Here is a 20244-nt window from a genome sequence, read left to right on the forward strand (position 1 = left end):
GCCCCACATGCAAATGGGTGGCTGAGAATTTCCTTCTGGTTTTGCCTCAAAGAACCTTCCTCACACTACTACTGGTCTCCCTGCTGTGATAAGTGTAGAGATGTTTGTTAGGACACCGTAGCCCAGCCCTAAGAGGAAAAGGACCACCATCTCGCAGGTGGTCTCAAGCACCTGAACAAAGCCGACCCGGCCCCTCTGTGCACGTGTGGAAACCCGCTGAAGGACGCAGCCTGCACTTCCCACCACAGAAGGCTTGTGTTCAGAGCACGGAGGAAAAGAGGCACACCAATGAACACCAGTTCTGAAGTGTGGATGTCGTTTTATTATCTGACTGGAAAACTAGACTCCATCAGCCCTGGCGGGCCTGGGTGGGCTCAATCCTCCTCCTCGTCATCGCCAGCTCCAGCCCCGCCCTGGCCCTTCTTGGCGTTCTTCCTCTTCACACGGCCTGGGCGGCCGCCCCCGTACGGAGAACGGAGGGAGAAGTCGATGTGCTTCTGGGAGTCCAGGCGGACAATGAAGGACGGGATGTTCACCACCTGCTTGCGGACCCTGGAGGGGGACGGCAGGTGAGCAGGACAGGGAAGCAGGACGCTGCCCTCCTCTGCCTGTGCTTTGCAGCTGACAGGGCTGGTGCTATAGAGCTGCATTGACTCTGAAGCAATAAACGGGAAGGGCTCCTGATCCTAAAGAACTGCTGTGTGTTCCGGAGAGCTTTCAGGCATCACCTAATTCACACAAATGCATCCACCTTTACATTCACACCTCACAGAAGGGAGAGAGCAATTCAGCAGTAACCCACGAGGCCAGAGCGAACGAGGTGAGGTGGCAGCATATAAACCCAAGACCTGCTTTTCAAATACACAGCTGTGCCAGACACCTCAAATATTCTCAACTGTGTGCGCCACACACTGAGCTCTATTAGCAGGTGCAGTTTCACTGTCTTCGAAGCAGCAACCCGCAAGGACTGGGGTTGTTTCATTTCAGACAAGCAACGTTGAGAGGCTCCTGCCCATGGGTCACACGGCTAACGAAAGGCCGCGGCAGAAATTCAGTATGCATGTATCCCACCCACTTACTACACAGCTCAACTGGGCCTCAGGAACAGGGCCCAATTTACAAAGGGTAAACTGAGTACTCAGATAAAGACCCATCTGGCCTCTGGTCTTCACTGTGGCAGACCTTGGCCTGTGGTGAACTCACCAAATTAAGGCCGACAGGAGAGTGCACTGTGGTGATCAGGGCCTGGAGTGGCTCCACAAGGGCCCACTACACAGCCGAACCCACAAAAGTCAGTTAGCCCCAATGACTCCTCGCAACTGGACACCAAGGGCTGTTACCTGTCCAGCTACCTGCACGCCTCGTAGAAGCCTTCGCAAGGTGTACGGCTCCGGCCGCAGTGACCCTTGCGCTGGGCTACGGGGGGGATGAGGCTGCCCCCAGCTCCCCCGTGAGCTGTTTGTAGGGGGTCAATCTGCACCCTCAAGGGGAGCTCACACCTTCACCACCTCCAAGGGCTGCACAGGAGATAGGGACAGCGGCTTAGTGAGGGCAACCATCAGAGGGGATGGGGTGGGGAAGGCTCAGGGAGCCCAGAGGTGGTACCTGATATGGCGCTGGCGGATCAGCACACGGGCGTGGTGGATGGACTTGGCCAGGCCCAGCTTGAAGACCTGGGTCTGCAGGCGTCTCTCCAAGAAATCCTCAATCTTCAGGCCCAAGATGTAATCCAGCTTCATCTTGCCCTCGTCCAGCACCCCGATACGGACGAGTCGCCGCAGCAAGGCATTGCCTGGTAAGAGGGGAAAGGCCTGCCTCAGCATTCTGGCCGACCTCAGACTTCTGGGTTCAAATCCTCCACCTCCAAATCATGGTGGTGGGACAAAGTAGGAAGTAAGAGCTAATTCTGATATAGGACTCAACATGCTATTACATGACTAACGGAATCTTCACACTACCCTAAGGCAGGTGGCTACACACAACTCTGCTCACCTGAAAAAGGAAGAACCTTCCAGAGTTGTTGGGAAGAGGAAACGAGACAACCCCCTTGAAAGGTTTAGCATTCATCTGCAAAAGTCTAAGTGCTGCTGTTCCTAAACTATTCCTCCCATAACATAGCAGGGCGGCTAAGAGCTAATATTCTAGAGTCAAGAAAGCCCTACTAATCCAATGAGGTTAAACCACCTTCCATATCTATAATATTGGAACAGTATCAGAACCAATCTTATAGGCCTGAAAAAGACTGGGCATACATTTAAGCTGAGTACATGTCATCCATTTTATCATTCTGAGATTTTCTACTAAAAAGATGGTATGGACCTAACAATGCCTGGCATAAAGTAATCCAGCAGAGGTCAGCTTCTACCTTTTACACAACTCTACTTTCAGGAGGCCTCGCTACTTCCTGTCCATGGGCATCCAAAGCTCCACTCAGGACAGCTCGTGGGATGCTGTGGGCAAACCCCTTCCCCCAGGCTCACACTCACTGAGCTCCTTATCACCACACAGGATTATCACTAACACACTGACACTGGGGGCAAAAGCACCATTACCACCCATCCCCTCCCTTGCCCCCAGGCACAGCTTGAAGGAAAGATGGCTCACTGTGATGACAAAAGTCTTCCTAGCAGACCAGGAACCTACCAGACCAGAATCTAAATGCAGAAACATACTATATGTACTATATACCTTTCCCAACACCCCAGGTCATAATATGCACTGAATAAATGCTGAACACAAAACAAGGACATTCTCCCATTTACAACCGCATAAAAGATGAAAAGCCTACACAATGAAAAATATAAGGCACTGATGAAAAATATTTAAGACACAAATAAATGGAAAGATATAGTTAAAATGTCCACACTACCTAAAAGCAATATACAGATTCAATGCAATCCCTATCAAAATTCCAATGCCATTTTTCACAGAAAAAGAACAAAGAATCCTAAATTTTTATGGTACCACGAGACCCTGAATAGCTAAAGCCAACCTTAAGAACAAAGCTATATACATTACAAAGCTAGAGTAATCAAAACAGTATGATATTGGCATAAAAAACACATCAAAGGAACAGAATAAAGATCCCAGAAATAAACCCATACAAATTAATTGTCAATTTACAACAAAGGAGCCAGGAATATATAACGGGGAAAGAAAAATCTCGTCAATAAATGGTGTCGGGAAAACTGGACAGTCACATGCAAGAATGAAACTGGACCCCTACCTTTTCCTGTACACAAAAATTAACTCAAAATCGGGAATTCCCAGGTAGTCCAGTGGTTAGGACTGGGTGCTTTCACTGGCGTGGCCCAGGTTCCTCAATCCCTGGTCGGGGAACTAAGATCCCACAAGCTGTGTGGTGGTGGTGCGGGTGTGGGGGGGGGAGAAACTCAAAATGGATTGAAGACTTGAATGTAAGACCTGAAGCCAGGAAACTCCTAGAAGAAAACATAGGCAGTAAGGTCCTTGACATATCTTGGAGGATTTTTTTGGATTTGACCCTAAAGCAAAGGCTACAAAAGCAAAAATCAGGGCTTCCCTGGTGGCGCAGTGGTTGAGAGTCTGCCTGCCGATGCAGGGGATGCAGGTTCGTGCCCCGGTCCGGGAGGATCCCATATGCCACGGAGCGGCTGGGCCCGTGAGCCCGGAGCCTGGGAGAGACCACAGCAGTGGGAGGCCCGCGTACCAAAAACAAACAAACAAACAAACAAAAATCAACAAGTGGGACCACACCAAAAAAGCTTCTGCACAACAAAAGAAATTAACGAAATGAAAAGGCAACATACAGAATGAGAGAAAATATTTGCAAATCATGTATCTAATAAGGGGTTAATACCCAAAATATGTAATGAACTCATACAACTTAAGAGCAGAAATGATGGACTTCCCTGGTGGCGCAGTGGTTAAGAATCCGCCTGCCAATGCAGGGGACACAGGTTCGAGCCCTGGTCCAGGAAGATCCCACATGCCACAACTAATCTGAGCAGCTAAGCCCGTGCGCCACAACTACTGAGCCTGCACTCTAGAGCCAGCGAGCCACAACTACTGAAGCCCAAGTGTCTAGAGCCCATGCTCCGCAACGAGAGGCCACCGCGATGAGAAGTTTGCGCCCCGCAATGAAGAGTAGCCTCCGCTCCCTGCAAGTAGAGAAAGCCCACGAGCAGCAATGAAGACCCAATGCAGCCAAAACTAAATAAATCTATAAAAAATTATTTTAAAAACCCAAAAAAACCAAACACCTCAATTAAAAATGGGAAGATGATCTGAATAGACATTTTCCCAAAGACATACAGGTGGCCAAAAAGCACAAGAAAAGGTGCTCAACATCATTAATCATCAGGAAAATGCAACTCAAAAACACAATGAGACCTTAAAACTTCTCATCACAAGAAAAAGTTTTATAACTATAAAACTAAGTGTACCTGAAACTAATATAATAATGAATTATAAATTATACCTCTATTTAAAACAGACATGATATTCAAATAGTAATATAAAAACCTACTCAAAGGTAAACAAAAGTGAGTTTGGGATTATCTACCAGTTTGGACACTTCATGCCTTTTTGTCCTTACATTAGAAAATAGAAACCTGACAATAATTCAACCTGTATTACTTCAAAAGTATATTTCATATTTACTATTAAAACACCTACATCCTTAAACATTGGGGAGGGTCATCAATACAGGAAAAACCTTATGTGGTATGAAGACAAAAATAACACCCATAAACTGCATCTTCAACAGGATCATGTCCAACTACTAAAAATTGTTACATGGGCTCCATCTGGCCAAAGCATTAACAATCAATCAGTTTTCCTTTTTTTTAGACTAATTTTATCTATCTGTTTATCTATCTACCCATCTATTTACTTTTATTTGGTTGTGCCAGGTCTTAGTTGAGGCAGGCCGGCTCCTTAGCTGCAGCTCGAGGGCTCCTTAGTTGTGGCATGCAAACTCAGTCGCGGCATGCATGTGGGATCTAGTTCCCTGACCAGGGATCGAACCCAGGGCCCTGCATTGGGAGCGTGGAGTCTTAACCACTGGAAGCCCCCCAGAATCAGTTTTTTAAATGTAAAATCCAAACCAATAAATTTTTAAAAAATGTAAGCCAGTGGGCACCTCAGTGGCAAAGGGGCCCTTGTCACTATGGCATGCGGCAAGCCTGTAGGTGCCTTAGTTTCTAATGTGAAAAATGGATGTAATACCTGTCCTCCTTAAGCTGGTGTAAGGAAGGAGTTCACACCTGTAAGGGACTGAATGAACCAGTAAGTCTTTTTATCAGATGAGACTCTCACACCTTAGTGGGAAAGGCTGCAGAACGCCTGAGAGCTTGCAGGCTCCTCCTCCCCACCCCAGGAATCTAAAGAGCTTCATTCACTAGAAAGTGTGCTACCTGATGCTTCCCTCTTGCAACTTCCACCCCGGAAAACCAAATAATCCCCGGACACTGGCCTCTCACACTGCCCTATGCCATCTCTTGGTCACATGACTGCTTATCACCTAAGTTTCTCTGTGATTATCTCTATCTTCAGCAAGCTCCCCCTGAGACCAGAACCAGCTTCGGTCTGTCCCCCAGACTCGGGGACAAAGTCCCACCCAATACCAGTGTCCATGGGGGAGATTCCTCAATTATCATGAGACTGTCAAAGCAGTTTATGGGTCTAGGACAGATAAAAGTGATAAATGTGTGGTAGTTAGTTAAACACGCTCCAAGCCTTTCTCAACCTCTAATATAGATGACCACTCATGCTTAACAGCGAGGAGTGTAACAGCACTTCCTTAGCCACAGTTTGGGAGAAAAATCAGACTAGCAACCCTGATTGAGAATAAAAAGTGAGGTGCCCAAGGAAGCCTGGCGGGTTTCCCAGCCCCTCCTGCTTTTCACCAGAAATCAGGATTTCCCAGGGACAGGCCAAATGCAAGTTATCAAGATGACACCTAGGCCGTGGCCAATTTTAGAGGCAACTAAAAACAAGCTGTAGACACTCTGAGTAAACTTCATGTTGTGTAAGTTTTATCCCAATAAAAACTGTTACAAAAAAATAAACAAGAAAAAAAAAAGATACAGAACCACCTACAGCCAAATTCACATCTGTCAGAATCACAAACTATATGTATGTATGTGTGTACATATGTATCTTCCACACCAGGATACAACGCAGAACACACTAACCAAGTCTACTGATTACATCTTACACTTAGACACTGTTTCAACTTTTGGTGATGTTCTCTAAGCTTTCCCTGGAATCCTCATTCCATCCCCATCGCTGAACTCACCTGAACTCTGGAGCCTGCCCTCCAGTCCCACCTATGGTGGGAGGCCTCTGACCATTTGCTCATTTGAAGAAGTATTATCAGTACCTGCTATGAGGCTGCTTGTGCAGATTAAATAATGTACACCAAGAGCTTAGAAAAAGGCATTCAGTGACCTTTATATAATACCAGGTATCTTAATATTTTTGCCACTTGACAATCTAAGAGGTCCTACTAAAATTTGATCATGTCAATCATTCCTTCCGAAAGCCCTCCATTAACTCCCCATCTCAAAGTAGAAATTTAGAACTTTAAGAGTCTAAAAGATGATAAATTCTATCACGTGTACCTTACCACAATTTTTTTAGTCACTGTAATTACTATACGATCTGTACCCTCTCCAAGATCACCTGGAATGTTCTTCCCTGTGAAATCCACAGGGAAGAAATCCCTGTGGATTTCTGAAATCCTTTTCAGACCTTGAGTAAATGTCCTTGACCACCACGTTAAAGCAGGCAAGTGTACGCAGTAAAGCTCGCTCCCTGCTAGAACCATCCGACATTTCAGAAATTTCAGTCTACTCCCACCCCCAGTGAACAAGACACATAAGCAGCAGTACTGTTTTGCTACACTGTGTACAGCTAGAGCCAGGTGGCCAAGCTTGCTGAGCACTGTTAGTTCTAATCAAGAGGAAACTGAAGCCCAACGTTTCCCATACACACCTTCAAACAGACGCCGGGGGTCTTTCTCATCCAGCGTCAGCAGCTCCCGGGCAGCCTTGCGGATCTTGGCCAGGGTAAATTTGACCCTCCAGACCTCACGTTTGTTCCGGAGCCCATACTCGCCTGCAAAGAATGGGCGAACAAGTTCAGTCCCACGGACTAGTGAAAAGGATTGGTAGTTTTGGGGTACAGAAAATCTAAACAACGAACGATCCCGAATTTGGGGAAGAGGGAGGGGGACACACCGAAGGGATTCCAGTAGAATGAGCACGTGGGCAGCTTCACCCACGTGTTAGCTTCCCCGGCCCGGGAAGCAGAAACCCTGCATTAGTCACTCACCGATCAGCTTCAGCTCTTGGTCGAGGCGGGACTTCTCGAAGGGTCTCCGCGGGGTCACATAGGTTTTGCGACAAACCCAGCTCCGGGCCACCGGCATGCTGACTCTACTTGCCCGTCTGTGCGGAATGGAGAGTGGACAGTGAGGACTCGGAACAGCGCCTGCGCAGTCCCACAACTCAGCTAGAACCTCGCGGCGCCCAGGAAAATATCGCGAGAACCGTCCCTCAAGCTTCTATAACCGATACCATTCCCACTACTCTACAACCACCTTCATCTCACCTGCATCTTCTTTAGCGAACTCATTAAAGCTCGGATGGTCCGCAAGACCCTACAACCCACACCCGGAATAAAGAACACAGCACTACACCTCACCTTCGCGCCCGCTTCGGTAACCGAGAAAGAGGCGCAGGCGTCCCCCGGTCGCGCTCTTATAGCAGCGCCGCCGTCTTGTGACGTCAGCACGCGCAGCGCCCGCCTGCACCAATCAGAAAAGACGTTGGCGGGCGGAAAAAGCAATAGAGACGAGAGGTTGGGCCAGAGCGGCGTGCTAAGTTGGGAGGACCCCGTTTCAAGCTGACAAGGTGTCGGAGCATCGTCAGGTGAGAAGTGAGGACTCCTCTCCGCCCTCGGGTGGTTACTTAAGTGCCGTCAGCTAGCCTCTGAGTCGCGGTATAAAGTTGGAGTATTCACCGCCACCGCCACACTTCAGCCGGCTCCGTCTCTGTGAAAAGATCCCCAGACGGTTGGAGCTTTGCGAAATCAAAGCTCCTTCCAGAAGATAATGTTATATCCATGAATAATGAAAAAAATCATTTTTCATATCAGAATGTCAACCCGAAGCACAGCCAGAAGCCAGTCTGCCCTTTTGAACCCTAAAACAAATCCTCTACTCGTGAAGCTTTGAGCCTTAGGGGAACAGGGAAAAAATAATAATAAAGTAGATCATTTCAGAGTGGTGCTCTGAAGAAAATAAATTACTGATAATGACTGAGGGAAAATGATATTCCAGATAGGATGGTCAGGGAAGCCTCTTTAAGAAGGTGACTGACTTTTTTTTAACTTAAGACCCAATGATTAAAAGGCTTTGTGCCTCTTTATCAAAGACAGCAGTTTACATCCTGAGGTTTCCTTTGGGTTTCTAAAACAGGGAAAATGTTCTGACACCTCTTGTTATAAACCTCGAGCAAGTTATACATTGTTTTTTGATCTCCTCAGCCAACATCTTCCTCTCAGGATTATTTCCTCTAGTCCTTTCCTCTCTGGGATAATCCCATTCACACCAATGACTTTCTTTATCGCTGTTAGATAATATTTAATGAACACTCTAAATGTGCTAGGCTTTGGGCTAAACACCTTATGGGTTTTTTGTTTTTTTGTTTTTGTTTGTTTTTGTTTTGTTTTTAATTCGTGTGACCCATGATTTCCATTACTAAAAATAGTAACAGGTAACATTCTGGAATATTTACTATGTATCAGGCCCTGTTCTCAGAACTTTACATATGTTAACTTACTTAATACATATTTAAGGAGGACTCTCAGAGAAGTTGCCCTCCCTGATAGTAATACTTTTATAGATGCTTGCTTAAGGAGCGCTAATACTATTATCCTATTTTATAGAGGCAGATACTGAGGCACCAAAAAGTGGTTACAGAACTTGCCCAAGACTGCACAAAGTGGAAATAAATTAAGACTGACCGGATGAGAACAAGCAAAGGCTATCTATTCAGCGTAAGGGAGTCAGTCACCATCACTCATGTTTTGGCAGAGACTCAAAGGCAGGCAGAGGTGTGGGAAAGCTATATAGCAGAAAAAAAGGAAAGGCTTCAGGTGTCCCAGATTGGAGGCTGTCGTCATGGAGAAGCTAGACATGGGCAGACTAGAAGTTAGGTACCCTATGCGATTGGTTGGGGTACATATTTGGCATTCTTTTCTTGGTCCTAAATTGGAAGTGGGGCCAAAATTAGTAGAGTTGTGAATTACTAATCAAGTCCTGGCCCTTTTGGACCTATTGTTGTAGGGGTTATTATTTGGCCCCTTGGATTGTTACTTCCTACAAGCCTGCCTTATAGCAGCCTGGCTTCCTGAGCTGTTTTTGTTTATTGAAGTATAGTTGATTTACAATATTGTGTTAGTTTCACTTGTACAGCAAAGTGATTGAGTTGTAAATATATATTTTTTTCAGATTATTTTCCATTATAGGTTATTACAAGATATTGAATATATTTCCCTGTGCTATACAGCAAATCCTTATTTTTTAATCCATTTTACGTATAGTAGTGTGTATATGTTAATCCCAAACTCCTAATTTATCATTCCTCCCCCACATTGTCCCCTTTGGTGACCATAAGTTTGTCTTCTATGTCTGTGAATCTGTTTCTGTTTTGCAAATAAGTTCATTTCGTATCATTTTTTTAGATTCCACATATAAGTGATATCATAGAATACTTGTCTTTCTGTGTCTGACTTACTTCAGTTAGTATGAAAATCTCTATGTCTATGTTGCTGTAAATGGCAATATTTCATTCTTTTTTATGGCTGAGTAACATTCCATTGTATATATACACCACATCTTCTTTATCCATTCATCTGTTGATGGACATTTAGGTTGCTTCCATGTCCTGGCTATTGTAAATAGTGCTGCAATGGACACTGGGGTGCGTGTATCTTTTCGAAGTATGGTTTTCCCTGGATATGTGCCCAGGAGTGGGATTGCTGGATCATATGATAATTCTATTTTTAGTTTTTGAAGGAACCTCCATACTGTTCTCCATAGTGGCTGCACCAATTTACATTCCCACCAAGAGTGCAGGAGGGTTCCCTTTTCTTCACACCCTCTCCAGCATGTATTATTTGTAGACTTTTTGATGATGGCCATTCTGACCAGTGCTGAGCTGTTTATTACAGATAAGGGGTCTGGTTTTCTGGGCAGGCTGCTGCAGGCTGTGGATCAGAGTTCTGTTTTCATATATGATCTGGCCATTGTCTATTTGTATATTCAGTCTCTCAGCAACTAGAAGTCAGGCCAGCATTGCAGCTGGGACAGTCTGGCTCCATAGCCCATGCTCTTCACCGCTGTTTTATGCAGCTGCTGTCCAGCAGACTCAGCAGTCAGTATTCCCTCCTCAGAGCAACAGTCCCACTCAATCCTTTCCTTTATGACATCACCCTGCTTTATCCAGATGCTTAGGTTCAAATTCAGCAATCCTCAATTACTAGCTCTAATACCTCAGACAAGTTTCTCAGTCATTCTGTGCCTCAGCTTCCCCATCTATAAAATGGGGGTGGCGACCGCACCCACCTCATAGGGTTATCATAAGGATGAAATGATGCAATCTATGCAAATTGCTTAGGATAGTGCTTGGCACCAAGAAAGCACTCAGCGTTAGCTACCGTTATCATTATTATTCTCTCATTGTATTTCTGTATCTGTCAAACTACCTTGCTCTTTTTTGTTTTCTTGTTTACAAGTTAGCTCCCAGACAAAAAAGTTATAGGAGGGCAGGGACTTCCCTGGTGGTGCAGTGGTTAAGACTCCACACTTCCAATTCAGGGGGCCTGGGTTCGATCCCTGGTCAGGGAACTAGATCCCACGTGCATGACGCAACTAAGAGTTCGCATGCCACAACTAAGGAGCCAGCAAGCTGCAACTAAGGAGCCCGCCCAACGCAACCAAATAAATATTTTTAAAAATTTTTAAAAATAAATTTTTTTAAAAGTCTATAGGAGGGCAGAGACCTCATCTTTCCTGTTTTTCAGTGTCTTAGCACAGGCTTAACATATAAGCTGATAGTTAAAACATTGTTAAATGTATGAATAACTTAACTATACATGCATCATTGGTGTTTCAGAGTTTCCAACAACCCCCTCCTCAGGTTCGATTCATTTGCTAGAGCAGCTTACAGAACTGAGAAACACCTTACTTACTAAAATTAGAGGTTTATTATAAAAGGATATAACCCATGAACATCCAGATGGAAGAGATGCACAGGGCAATGTATAGGGAAAGGGTGATGACCTTCCCCACTCATCATTGCTTTAATTTGCATTCCTTGATGACAGATGATGTGGAACATCTTTTCACGTGCGTATTTGCATCTTTTTATATTCTTTGGTGAGGTATCTGTTAAGGTCTCTGGTCCATTTTTTTAATCAGGTTGTTTTCTTATTGTTGGCTTTGAAGAGTTCTTTGTATATTTTGGATAACAATCCTGTATCAGATGTGTCTTTTGCAATATTTTCTCATAGAATTTTTTTAATTTTAACGAAGTCCAGCGTATCTATTTTTTCTTTCACAGATCATGCCTTTTAGTGCCATATCTAAAATGTCATTGATGGTACTTCCCTGGTGGCACAGTGGTAAAGAATCTGCCTGCCAATGCAGGGGACACCGGTTCCAGCCCTAGTCTGGGAAGATCCCACATGCTGAGGAACAACTAAGCCCTTGTGCCACAACTACCGAGACTGCGCTCTAGAGCCTGTAAGCCACAACTACTGAGCCTGTGTGCCACAACTACTGAAGCCCCCCCCCCAGCCTAGAGCCCGTGCTCTGCAACGAGAAGCCACTGCAATGAGAAGCCCACTCGCCGCAACTAGAGAAAGCCCACACGCAGCAACGAAGACCCAACGCAACCAAAAATAAAAATAAATAAATGTATTAAAAAAGTAATAAATAAATAAAGTAAAATGTCATCGCCATACCCAAGGTCATCTAGGTTTTCTCCTATGTTATCTACCTGGAGTTCTATAGTTTTGCATTTTTACATTTAGGTCGATGATCCATTTTGAGTTAATTTTTGTAAAGGGTGTAAAGTCTGTATCTGGATTTTTTCTTTTTTGCATGTGGAGGCCCTCAGAATAGTTTTTTTTTTTTTTTTTTTTTTTTTTGCGGTACGCGGGCCTCTTACTGTTGTGGCCTCTCCCGTTGCGGAGCACAGGCTCCGGACACACAGGCTCAGCGGCCATGGCTCACGGGCCCAGCCGCTCCATGGCATGTGGGATCTTCCCGGACCGGGGCACGGACCCGTGTCCCCTGCATCGGCAGGCGGACTCTCAACCACTGCGCCACCAGGGGAGCCCAGAATTGTTTTTAATGAGGAACTTTTGAGAGGGAAGACTCAGGACGTAGGTACTGAGTCATCAAAGTACCTTGTTGTAGAGAGAAGAGAGGTATTGGAGAAATTACAAAACAAGCAAAAGTATAGAGTGTTAGCCAGGCAGGAGTTAGTATCCTAGTTTAAATTAAAATCTAAGCTTAGGGAATTCCCTGGAGGTCCAGTGGTTAAGACTCCGTGCTTCCACTGCAGGGAGTGCGGGTTCTATCCCTGTTTGGGGAACTAGGATCCCACATGCCACACGGTGCGGCCAAAAATAAATAAATAAATAATCTAAGCTTGCAGGACATCAAGAGTCTATCAAGTTTATTCACCAAATAGGGCAAGAAAGAAAGAAGAAATTGGGGGAGGGGTAGAAATTGAGAACCAGAGGTGGAGACTTTCAGCCCCAGAATTTTCACCATGTGACTGTATTACAGTAACGAAATCTATGTGACCAAACAAAGCTACACATTTAAAAAATCAAGATATAGGAGCTTCCCTGGTGGCGCAGTGGTTAAGAATCTGCCTGCCAATGCAGGGGACACGGGTTCGGGCCCTGGTCCGGGAAGATCCCACATGCCGCGAAGCAACTAAACCCATGCGTCACAACTACTGAAGCCCACGCTCCTAGAGCCCATGCTCCACAACAAGAGAAGTCACCCCAATGAGAAGCCCGCGCACCGCAACGAAGAGTAGCCCCCGCTCGCCGCAACTAGAGAAAGCCCATGCACAGCAACGAAGACCCAATGCAGCCAAAAATAAATAAATTTATTTTAAAAAAAAAAAAGACTTTGCCTTCTAATGCAGGGGGCACGGGTTTGATCCCTGGTTGGGAAGCTAAGATCCCACATGACTCACGGCCAAAAAACCAACACATAAAACAGAAGCAGTATTATAGCAAATTTAATAAAGACTTTAAAAATGGCTCCCCTGGGCCAGGAACTAAGATCCCACATGCTGTGGGGCTAACCAAACCCGCGTGCTGCAACTACTGAGTCCATGGGCCACCACTAGAGGGCCAGAGCGCCGCAACTACAGAGCCCCTGCGCTCTGGAGCCCACATGCCACAACGAAAGGATCCCGCATGCCGCAACTAAGACCCAACGCAACCAAAAATAAATAAATATTAAAGATAATAATAATGTTTAAAAAACTGTTTTAAATAAATAAAAATGGTACACGTCTAGAAAGTCTAAAAAAAAATCAATGTATAAATATTGGAAGCTGGTACTGGTAACGTTCTAGTGATTTCTTAAGCAGAAAGGCGCTATATAGATCGTTTTACAAATGCATATTTCACACGTATGTGTTTTAGCTTTTGTAAAAAATTGTGGAATAGAACATACACTTAAAGGAGGATCTAGAATACAAATGTATGGTATGAAAAGTAATTCTCAGGGCTTCCCTCGTGGCGCAGTGGTTGAGAGTCTGCCTGCCGATGCAGGGGACGCGGGTTCGTGCCCCGGTCCGGGAAGATCCCACATGCCGCGGAGCGGCTGGGCCCGTGAGCCATGGCCGCTGAGCTTACGCGTCCGGAGCCTGTGCTCTGCAACGGGAGAGGCCACACAGAGAGAGGCCCACGTACCGCAAAAAAAAAAGTAATTCTCCAAACACCTGAATAACACCACCCAAGGCAAGAAAAAGACCACCCCTGTCATTCCCCTCCCTACTCCAAATGGCTATCCTAAAACTGCAACACTCGCTTCCTTCTTTTCTTGTGTTATTTTTATTTATGCCTTTGCATGCATCTGAAATGTCTTGTAAAAATGTTTTCAAAAGGAAGTTTAGACACAAATGGCCACATTTCCCAGGACTGTCATAAGGATTCAAATCACAAACTCCACATTTATTCAACAAGTTTATTGAGACCTTTTGGGATCTAAGCCCTGTAGGAAACAGAGATGAATCAGCTTTCACACTCAAGAAACTCACAGTTGGAAATAGGTAACTATAAAAACAACACAGCCACTAAGTGCTTTGAATCAGGGAGGGACATGAGAAGGATGTAGTGTTTATAAATCTGGAATCAAAAACTAACTGCCGAGAGAGGCAGGAGGGTGGTCGAGCCTCCCACTCGGAGATGAGCTTGGGACCATCTAGAAAGGCTCTTGCCAAGGACACAGGCACGTGCCCACAGGTCTCTGGAGTTCACTGCAGGCTGGCCCACTGCAGGGATGTGTAGACCACCTTACCATCAGGCTGCGGAGAGCAAAGCAGCAGTGTCTTTCTGACACTGGTGCCGAGGCGGCCAGCAGAAACCAGGTCCTGGAGTGGGATGGGGTCCCCGGGAGCCCAGCACTGAGCGATGTAGTGAGCATGGAAACGGAGCGGGTCGCCTGGGTGAAGGAGAGAGGCAGGTAGCACTTTCCAGTGGCAGGGAGCTGGAAGACACTGGGACGTCCACACAGAGGACATGGGGATGGTTCCAGCTATCACTACCAGTATTTTAAAAGACACCCCTGGACCTTGGAGGTGGGGCAAGTTGACACACATGTATAGCATAAGCTTATTTAAAAAAACAAAAATGAAAACAAATAATTGAATACATCGTTGTCAGTCAAAGCCATGAGGAACTCAAAAGGGTATCATGTAAATATCCAATGAGAAGTGACTCTAACAGACTAAAAGAAGTAAGAAAACAATTTACAATAGGATGGCGTAATAAAATAGATAGAAGAAAGGAGTCAACAAAATTCTTCTGAAAAGGGCCAGAGAGTAAATATTTTCAGTTTCTGTGGGCCATGCTGCCAACATTCAAATCTGCCACTCTAGCACCATAGCAGCCACAGAGCATATGTAAACAAATGGACAAGGCTGTGTTCCAATAAAACTTTGTTTAAAAAAAACCAGTCAGTGGGCCAGATTTGACCTGGGGCTATAGTTTGCCCCCAGATTAGATGAATGCTTTCAAGTAAAGTAGGACCCTGAGTAGGGCACTTTCCAGAAAACTAAGTAACAGGTAACGTAAATCTAAAAGAGCAAAGCTTCCAGCAATTCTACTCCTGGGTATTTATCTGAAAAAAATGAAAACACTAATTTGAAAAGATACACACACCTCTATGTTTACTGCAGCATTATTTACAATAGCCAAGATATGGAAGCAACCTAAATGCCCATCAATAGATGAATGAATAAAGAAGATGTGGTATTTATACACACACACACACACACACACACACACGCACACCTATACACATACAACGGAATACTACTCAGCCATAAAAAAGAATGAAATCTTGGGATTTTTGACAACTTGGATGGACCTCTACCAGCATAATAGAGGGTATTATGCTAAGTGAAATAAACTAGAAAAAGACAAATACTGTATGATTTTATTTATATGTGGAATCTAAAAAACAAAACAAATGAATAGACATAACTAAACAAAAACAGAGTCATAGATACAGAGAAGAAACAGGTGGTTGTCAGAGGGGAGGAGGGCTGGGGGAGGAAATAGGAAGATTAAGGAGTTCAAACTTTCAGTTACAGAATAAATGACTCACAGGTAAGAAATGTACAGTGTGGGAAATATAGTTAATAATTATGTAATGTCTTTGTATGGTGACAAATGGTAACTAGACTTATGGTGCTCGTTTTGAAATGTATAGAAATATAAAATCACTATATTGCATACCAGGAACTTACACAGTACCATAGGTCAATTATACTTCAAAAATAAACAAAGACATAGAAAAAGAGATCAGATTTGTGGTTACCAGCAGCAGAGGATGGAGGGAAGGGGAATTGGATGAAGGTAGTCAAAAGGTACAAACGTGCAGTTATAAGATAAATAAGTACTACGGACGTAATGTACAACAGGATAAATATAATTAACACTGCTGTTCATTATATATAAACATTGTTAAGAGAGCAAATAAATCCTAAGGCTTCTCATCAGAAGGAAAAACTTTTTTTCTATTTCTTTAATTTTGTGTCTGTATGAAATGATGGATGTTCACTAAACTTACTGTAGTCAACATTTCATGATGTGTATAAGTCAAATTATTATGCTGTACCCCTTAAACTTATAGAGTGCTGTATGTCAATTATGTCTCAATAAAACGGAGGGAAAAAATAAATAAATAAAAGAGCAAGGCTATAAGACCTTCCATCTGAGGGGATGTCATAGCAACTATAAATCAAGGCCCTCCCTGGCAGCTGGGTTTCCAGCAAGAACCTCTCCAGGAGCCAGGCACCTCTCTGGTTGTTATGATACCTCAGTCAACTGAGAAAGGAGCATCAAAATGCTTGAGAAGTTACCCCAAAATTGTTTTCCAAGAAACTTAGCATCTTTTAACCTCCGGAAGATTTAGAGTTAGACGTAGAAATATGTACTTAAGAGATTCAGACCTTGAATACTAATCTTCAGGAGACAAAGATTTTATGTATATTTGATACATTGAGTATATATTGTTTTAGAAATATTGACCTATTACAAGTAACAGGTCAGCCTTGTGGTTTAGTTTCAAATGTGTGATTGAGTGATTGATTTAAACTTATTTTAATCTGAAGTTTTAGTAAGTCTATTAACAGTGTAAGAATATAAACTTAAAAATCATCCCAGTTATAACTTATTAGACTTAAGTTATTGGCAAGATTCATAACCAGAAAGCTGCAGAACTTAAAAAATATATATATTAAATTTTAAAATGCAGTTTATAATGTTTGAAACTACTTAATTCCTTTTGTAAATGGGATCAAACATGAATTAATGGTCCCCTTAAAATCTGGTAGATTGAAAAAATTAAGTTTTATAAATTGAACTGAAAGCTTAGAAAAAAACCCAGAAATTAGCATTTGTGTGTTTAGTCAGTTGAATATTCATTTGCAAAACCAAAATAATCTTTTTTTTTTTTTAGCATACAAAAATCATCCCCAAAAAACAGTAGCAAAGTAATTAAACCATGGTTACTTATAGAGAATGGGGCAGGGAAACTGTTCTCAGCTCCTAAATCAGTCAGTTAAATTTTAGTCTGAGAAGAGAATAAGCCTGTCAACTCATCTGCAGGGAACTTAGCGGACAGTCTCCAATGAATGGCTAAGATCTGACTACTTATCAGGCAGTTCTATTTGTTCTTAAGGAGAACAAACAGAGTGATTTTCTGCACTTTTTTTTTAACCTTTAAGTTACACAATAAATTCAAAAATTAACTGATTCATCAAAAGTCCCCCTTACCTATTCCTGATGCAGATTCCCTCCCAGAACTATTAACTATTTGTCTTTGGGCTGGAGCAAATCCTTTCAAGCTTTTTTCCCACTTGCTTGATAGGATTCTCTGGCTACTTAGTACTCCACTTTAAGTTCTTTTCATATTCTTTCACTAGAGCCACAATTTTTAAGACTACTTAAATAATTTGTCTGTAACTGCATAACAGTATAAAATATGATTTACTTTTTACTATACATGTTTTTTATGAGCTGTTCCTTTTTTTTTGCCCCCTTTTTTCATTCACTAAACTGCCCTTCAAATGAGCACGGATTCCCAAGTGTTTCCTGTCCTTCCATGGTTTCAGAGGCTGAGAAAATGAAACCAAAAAAAGAAAAGAAAAATGCAGAATGTAGTGGGATTGTGAAGAAATGAGTGGCAATCAGAGGTCCCAACACAAACTCACCGGGATAGACCAGGAAGTCGCCCCCGAACTTGCCAGCCGCACTGAGGAAGAAGCCTCGCTCCCACAGGTCTCTGTAGATGCTGTAGCGAAGCTCATGGGCAGGACGGCCAGCGTGGGGCCAGTCTTTGGACTGGACACGCCAGTCCAGGGGCCTAGCCTTGATGGGCCGAGGCCTAGCAGTGGCCAGCTGGATGAGCAGAGCAGACCTGGGCAAAGGAGCCACCCCATTTGAAGGCCCTGGCTGGGGAGAGGAGGAGCCTGGTGGGGGGGGGGATCCAAGAGAGTTTGGTGAATCCAAGGGGCAAGGTTTTCCCAGCCCCAGGGAGAACCAGCCCTAGATTCCCTGCCAAAATTCCCAAAGATCTCTTCCCTCCTTCCCCTGGTCCCTGGACTCCAACTCCCACCTTCACCCGCTTCCTCATGCTCTCCAGCAGCCTGGCCAGCACTGGCCTCATTCTCTTCTGCAGCTTGGTTCCCACCGGCCTCCTGGCTCCCGCTGGTCCCTGATTTCTGTTCCAGCTTCTGCTTCTTCGCAGCCTGGCCCTCTGCAATCTTCTCTAGGAGCTCCTGACGACGGGTCTCACGGGCCTCAGCTGCCAGAGCACTTTGCTCCTGGAAGCCCTGTTCTTGCTGGCGCTTGAAGGATGCCAATGCCTGAGAAGTAAACTTAGCTGTAATCTCACGATTCAGGCATGCCCTGCCTTAGGAAGCTAGGAATCCTGACTCCCTGGCGCCTCCCAACCTCGGAGCGCGAACCCGGGGATCCCAGTACCCTACTCTCACAGTATTCCAGAATCCAGGACTCCTAGACCCCTCCCACTTCAGGGACCTGTTGTCCCCAGCCTCTTCTCCCGCAGGCGCCCCCAACCTGCCCCCTTACCAGGCTGTGCTGGCGGGGATCCGGGCGCGGGGCGCTGACTAGGGTTACCGCGCCGATCTCTGCCAGCAGCCGCGCCTCTTCGGGCATCAGCAGCAGCGGGAGGCCCAGGCGCGAGTTCTGGCGGGGTCCGCGGGGCAGGGCGCCGACCGTGCGGCCCCCTACTCCCAGGCGCTCCCGCAGCGCCTGCACCGCCTCGGCCCCCCAAACCAGGGAGCGGCCGTTCGCCACCTCCACCACCAGCATCCTCCTGCGGGAGGCCAGGGGCACAGCAGTCACCCACAGAGCTGCACTTCTCTCGCCGCCCGATTCGCGCCGCGGGGAGGGCTCCCACCGCCTGGCGGGGGAGGGGGGGGACGGTCTCGGTGAAGCCCCGCCCCTGAGTCTCGGGGGTCGGAGCCTCGCTCAGTGCCGCGTTCGCCACCTGCTGAGCGGGAGGGCCAGGCTCCGCCGCCTGGGCGCGGGACTCCGCCCTCGGGCGATCCCGCCAGGCCCCGGGGCTGACAGAGACGAGGCCCCGCCCCGAACCGAGCCGCGGGGCCCCGCTGGGGCGTCTCGGACCCCGCGGTCAACATTCTGGTCTGGGCCAACACTGCCATGCCGGCCCACGCGCCTCGGAGCAAAGCCTGCCCCAGCACGGGCCACGCCCCCTTCGAAAGATCCATTTCGGCGTTGCCCTTCGGGTGTCCCCGTCAGGTGTCAGGACCTCCAGAGGCCAAAGCCCCGCTGAGGCCACGCCCTCTTCGGGTTGCTCGGGACTTGGCTCCCCCCCTTTCCGAACCCCCGGGGTTCGGCCTCAGGTCCCCCTGCTCTGAGTCGGGCTCCTAGAATGCGAAGCCCCGCCCCCGCCCGAGCGTGACCGGTCCGTAAGTTCGGGAGTCCTCGGCTCAGCCGAACCGCAGCACCGCCCCCTCCCGAACATAAGGGGTTCAGCGTTCGGGCGTCCTCGGCTCCAGTCAATCACATAGCCTGAGGCCCCGCCCCCTCCGGCCGCCTGAGCTCCCCCAGTTGGAGCTCCTGCCCCACGTTCGAACCCCACAGCCGGAAGCCCGGTCCCCTGAACACCCGCCGTCTGTTCTCCGTTCGGGCGGGCTCACCCCACTCGTGAGCGCTCCCTTCAGAATGTGGCACAGTCCTCTGATAGAACCAGCTAGTCACCTCGTAAACACCAGCTCGCAGTCCTGGCGGAGCCACCCCCTTACGTAGCGCGCCACGCGCTGCTTCCTCCACCCCCCCATGCCTACCCCCTGCGTCGATTTCGTCATGCCGCCACCTCAGCGGAGCGGGAAGTCTGGGACCCGCCCCGCAGGGCCGTATCCCTGCCTTCCCCCTAAAGTGAAACCC

At 46.2% G+C, this 20244-nt stretch overlaps 2 protein-coding genes across 5 annotated transcripts; both read right to left on the bottom strand.

Moving 5' to 3' along the window:
• Positions 1-299: 299 nt before the first annotated feature.
• On the bottom strand, positions 300-7801 carry RPS9 (ribosomal protein S9). Of its 2 annotated transcripts, XR_009537135.1 has the most exons (6): positions 7690-7801; positions 7318-7433; positions 6979-7101; positions 1606-1792; positions 1341-1517; positions 415-552 (listed from the first exon to the last, which is right to left on the bottom strand). XR_009537135.1 is itself a non-coding variant. In XM_060131339.1 (5 exons), exons 2-5 carry the CDS (start codon positions 7412-7414, stop codon positions 375-377), a joined length of 585 nt encoding a protein of 194 aa, XP_059987322.1. In that variant the 5' UTR covers positions 7415-7433; positions 7690-7784; the 3' UTR covers positions 300-374. The 2 variants fall into 2 exon arrangements, 1 of the variants encoding a protein (XP_059987322.1); XM_060131339.1 differs by lacking the exon at positions 1341-1517 and having other exon boundaries at positions 300-552; positions 7690-7784.
• Positions 7802-7874: 73 nt separating this feature from the next.
• On the bottom strand, positions 7875-20156 carry TSEN34 (tRNA splicing endonuclease subunit 34). 3 transcript variants are annotated; one of them, XM_060131303.1, is made up of 5 exons: positions 20145-20156; positions 18904-19150; positions 18428-18677; positions 18024-18281; positions 14256-14746 (listed from the first exon to the last, which is right to left on the bottom strand). In XM_060131303.1, the coding sequence occupies exons 2-5, from the start codon at positions 19144-19146 to the stop codon at positions 14559-14561; spliced, it is 939 nt and encodes a 312-aa protein (XP_059987286.1). In that variant the 5' UTR covers positions 19147-19150; positions 20145-20156; the 3' UTR covers positions 14256-14558. The 3 variants fall into 3 exon arrangements, with proteins under 3 accessions (XP_059987287.1, XP_059987286.1, XP_059987284.1); XM_060131301.1 differs by lacking the exon at positions 20145-20156 and adding an exon at positions 19998-20090; XM_060131304.1 differs by lacking the exons at positions 14256-14746; positions 20145-20156 and adding an exon at positions 7875-8038 and having other exon boundaries at positions 18904-19742.
• Positions 20157-20244: the final 88 nt, after the last annotated feature.

This window comes from Lagenorhynchus albirostris, chromosome 19 (genome assembly GCF_949774975.1).
Source record: "Lagenorhynchus albirostris chromosome 19, mLagAlb1.1, whole genome shotgun sequence".
NCBI lineage: Eukaryota > Metazoa > Chordata > Mammalia > Artiodactyla > Delphinidae > Lagenorhynchus > Lagenorhynchus albirostris.

Coding starts and splice junctions, on each gene's coding strand:
- TSEN34 (XM_060131303.1), bottom strand. CDS start 19,146: ATGCTGGTGGTGGAGGTGGCGAACGGCCGCTCCCTGGTTTGGGGGGCC. Junction 18,678..18,903: donor ATCCCCGCCAGCACAGCCTG/GTAAGGGGGCAG, acceptor TTTACTTCTCAG/GCATTGGCATCCTTCAAGCG. Junction 18,282..18,427: donor GCATGAGGAAGCGGGTGAAG/GTGGGAGTTGGA, acceptor CCCCCCCACCAG/GCTCCTCCTCTCCCCAGCCA.
- RPS9 (XM_060131339.1), bottom strand. CDS start 7,414: ATGCCGGTGGCCCGGAGCTGGGTTTGTCGCAAAACCTATGTGACCCCG. Junction 7,102..7,317: donor CCAAGAGCTGAAGCTGATCG/GTGAGTGACTAA, acceptor CATTCTTTGCAG/GCGAGTATGGGCTCCGGAAC. Junction 1,793..6,978: donor CCCCCGGCGTCTGTTTGAAG/GTGTGTATGGGA, acceptor CCCTCTTACCAG/GCAATGCCTTGCTGCGGCGA.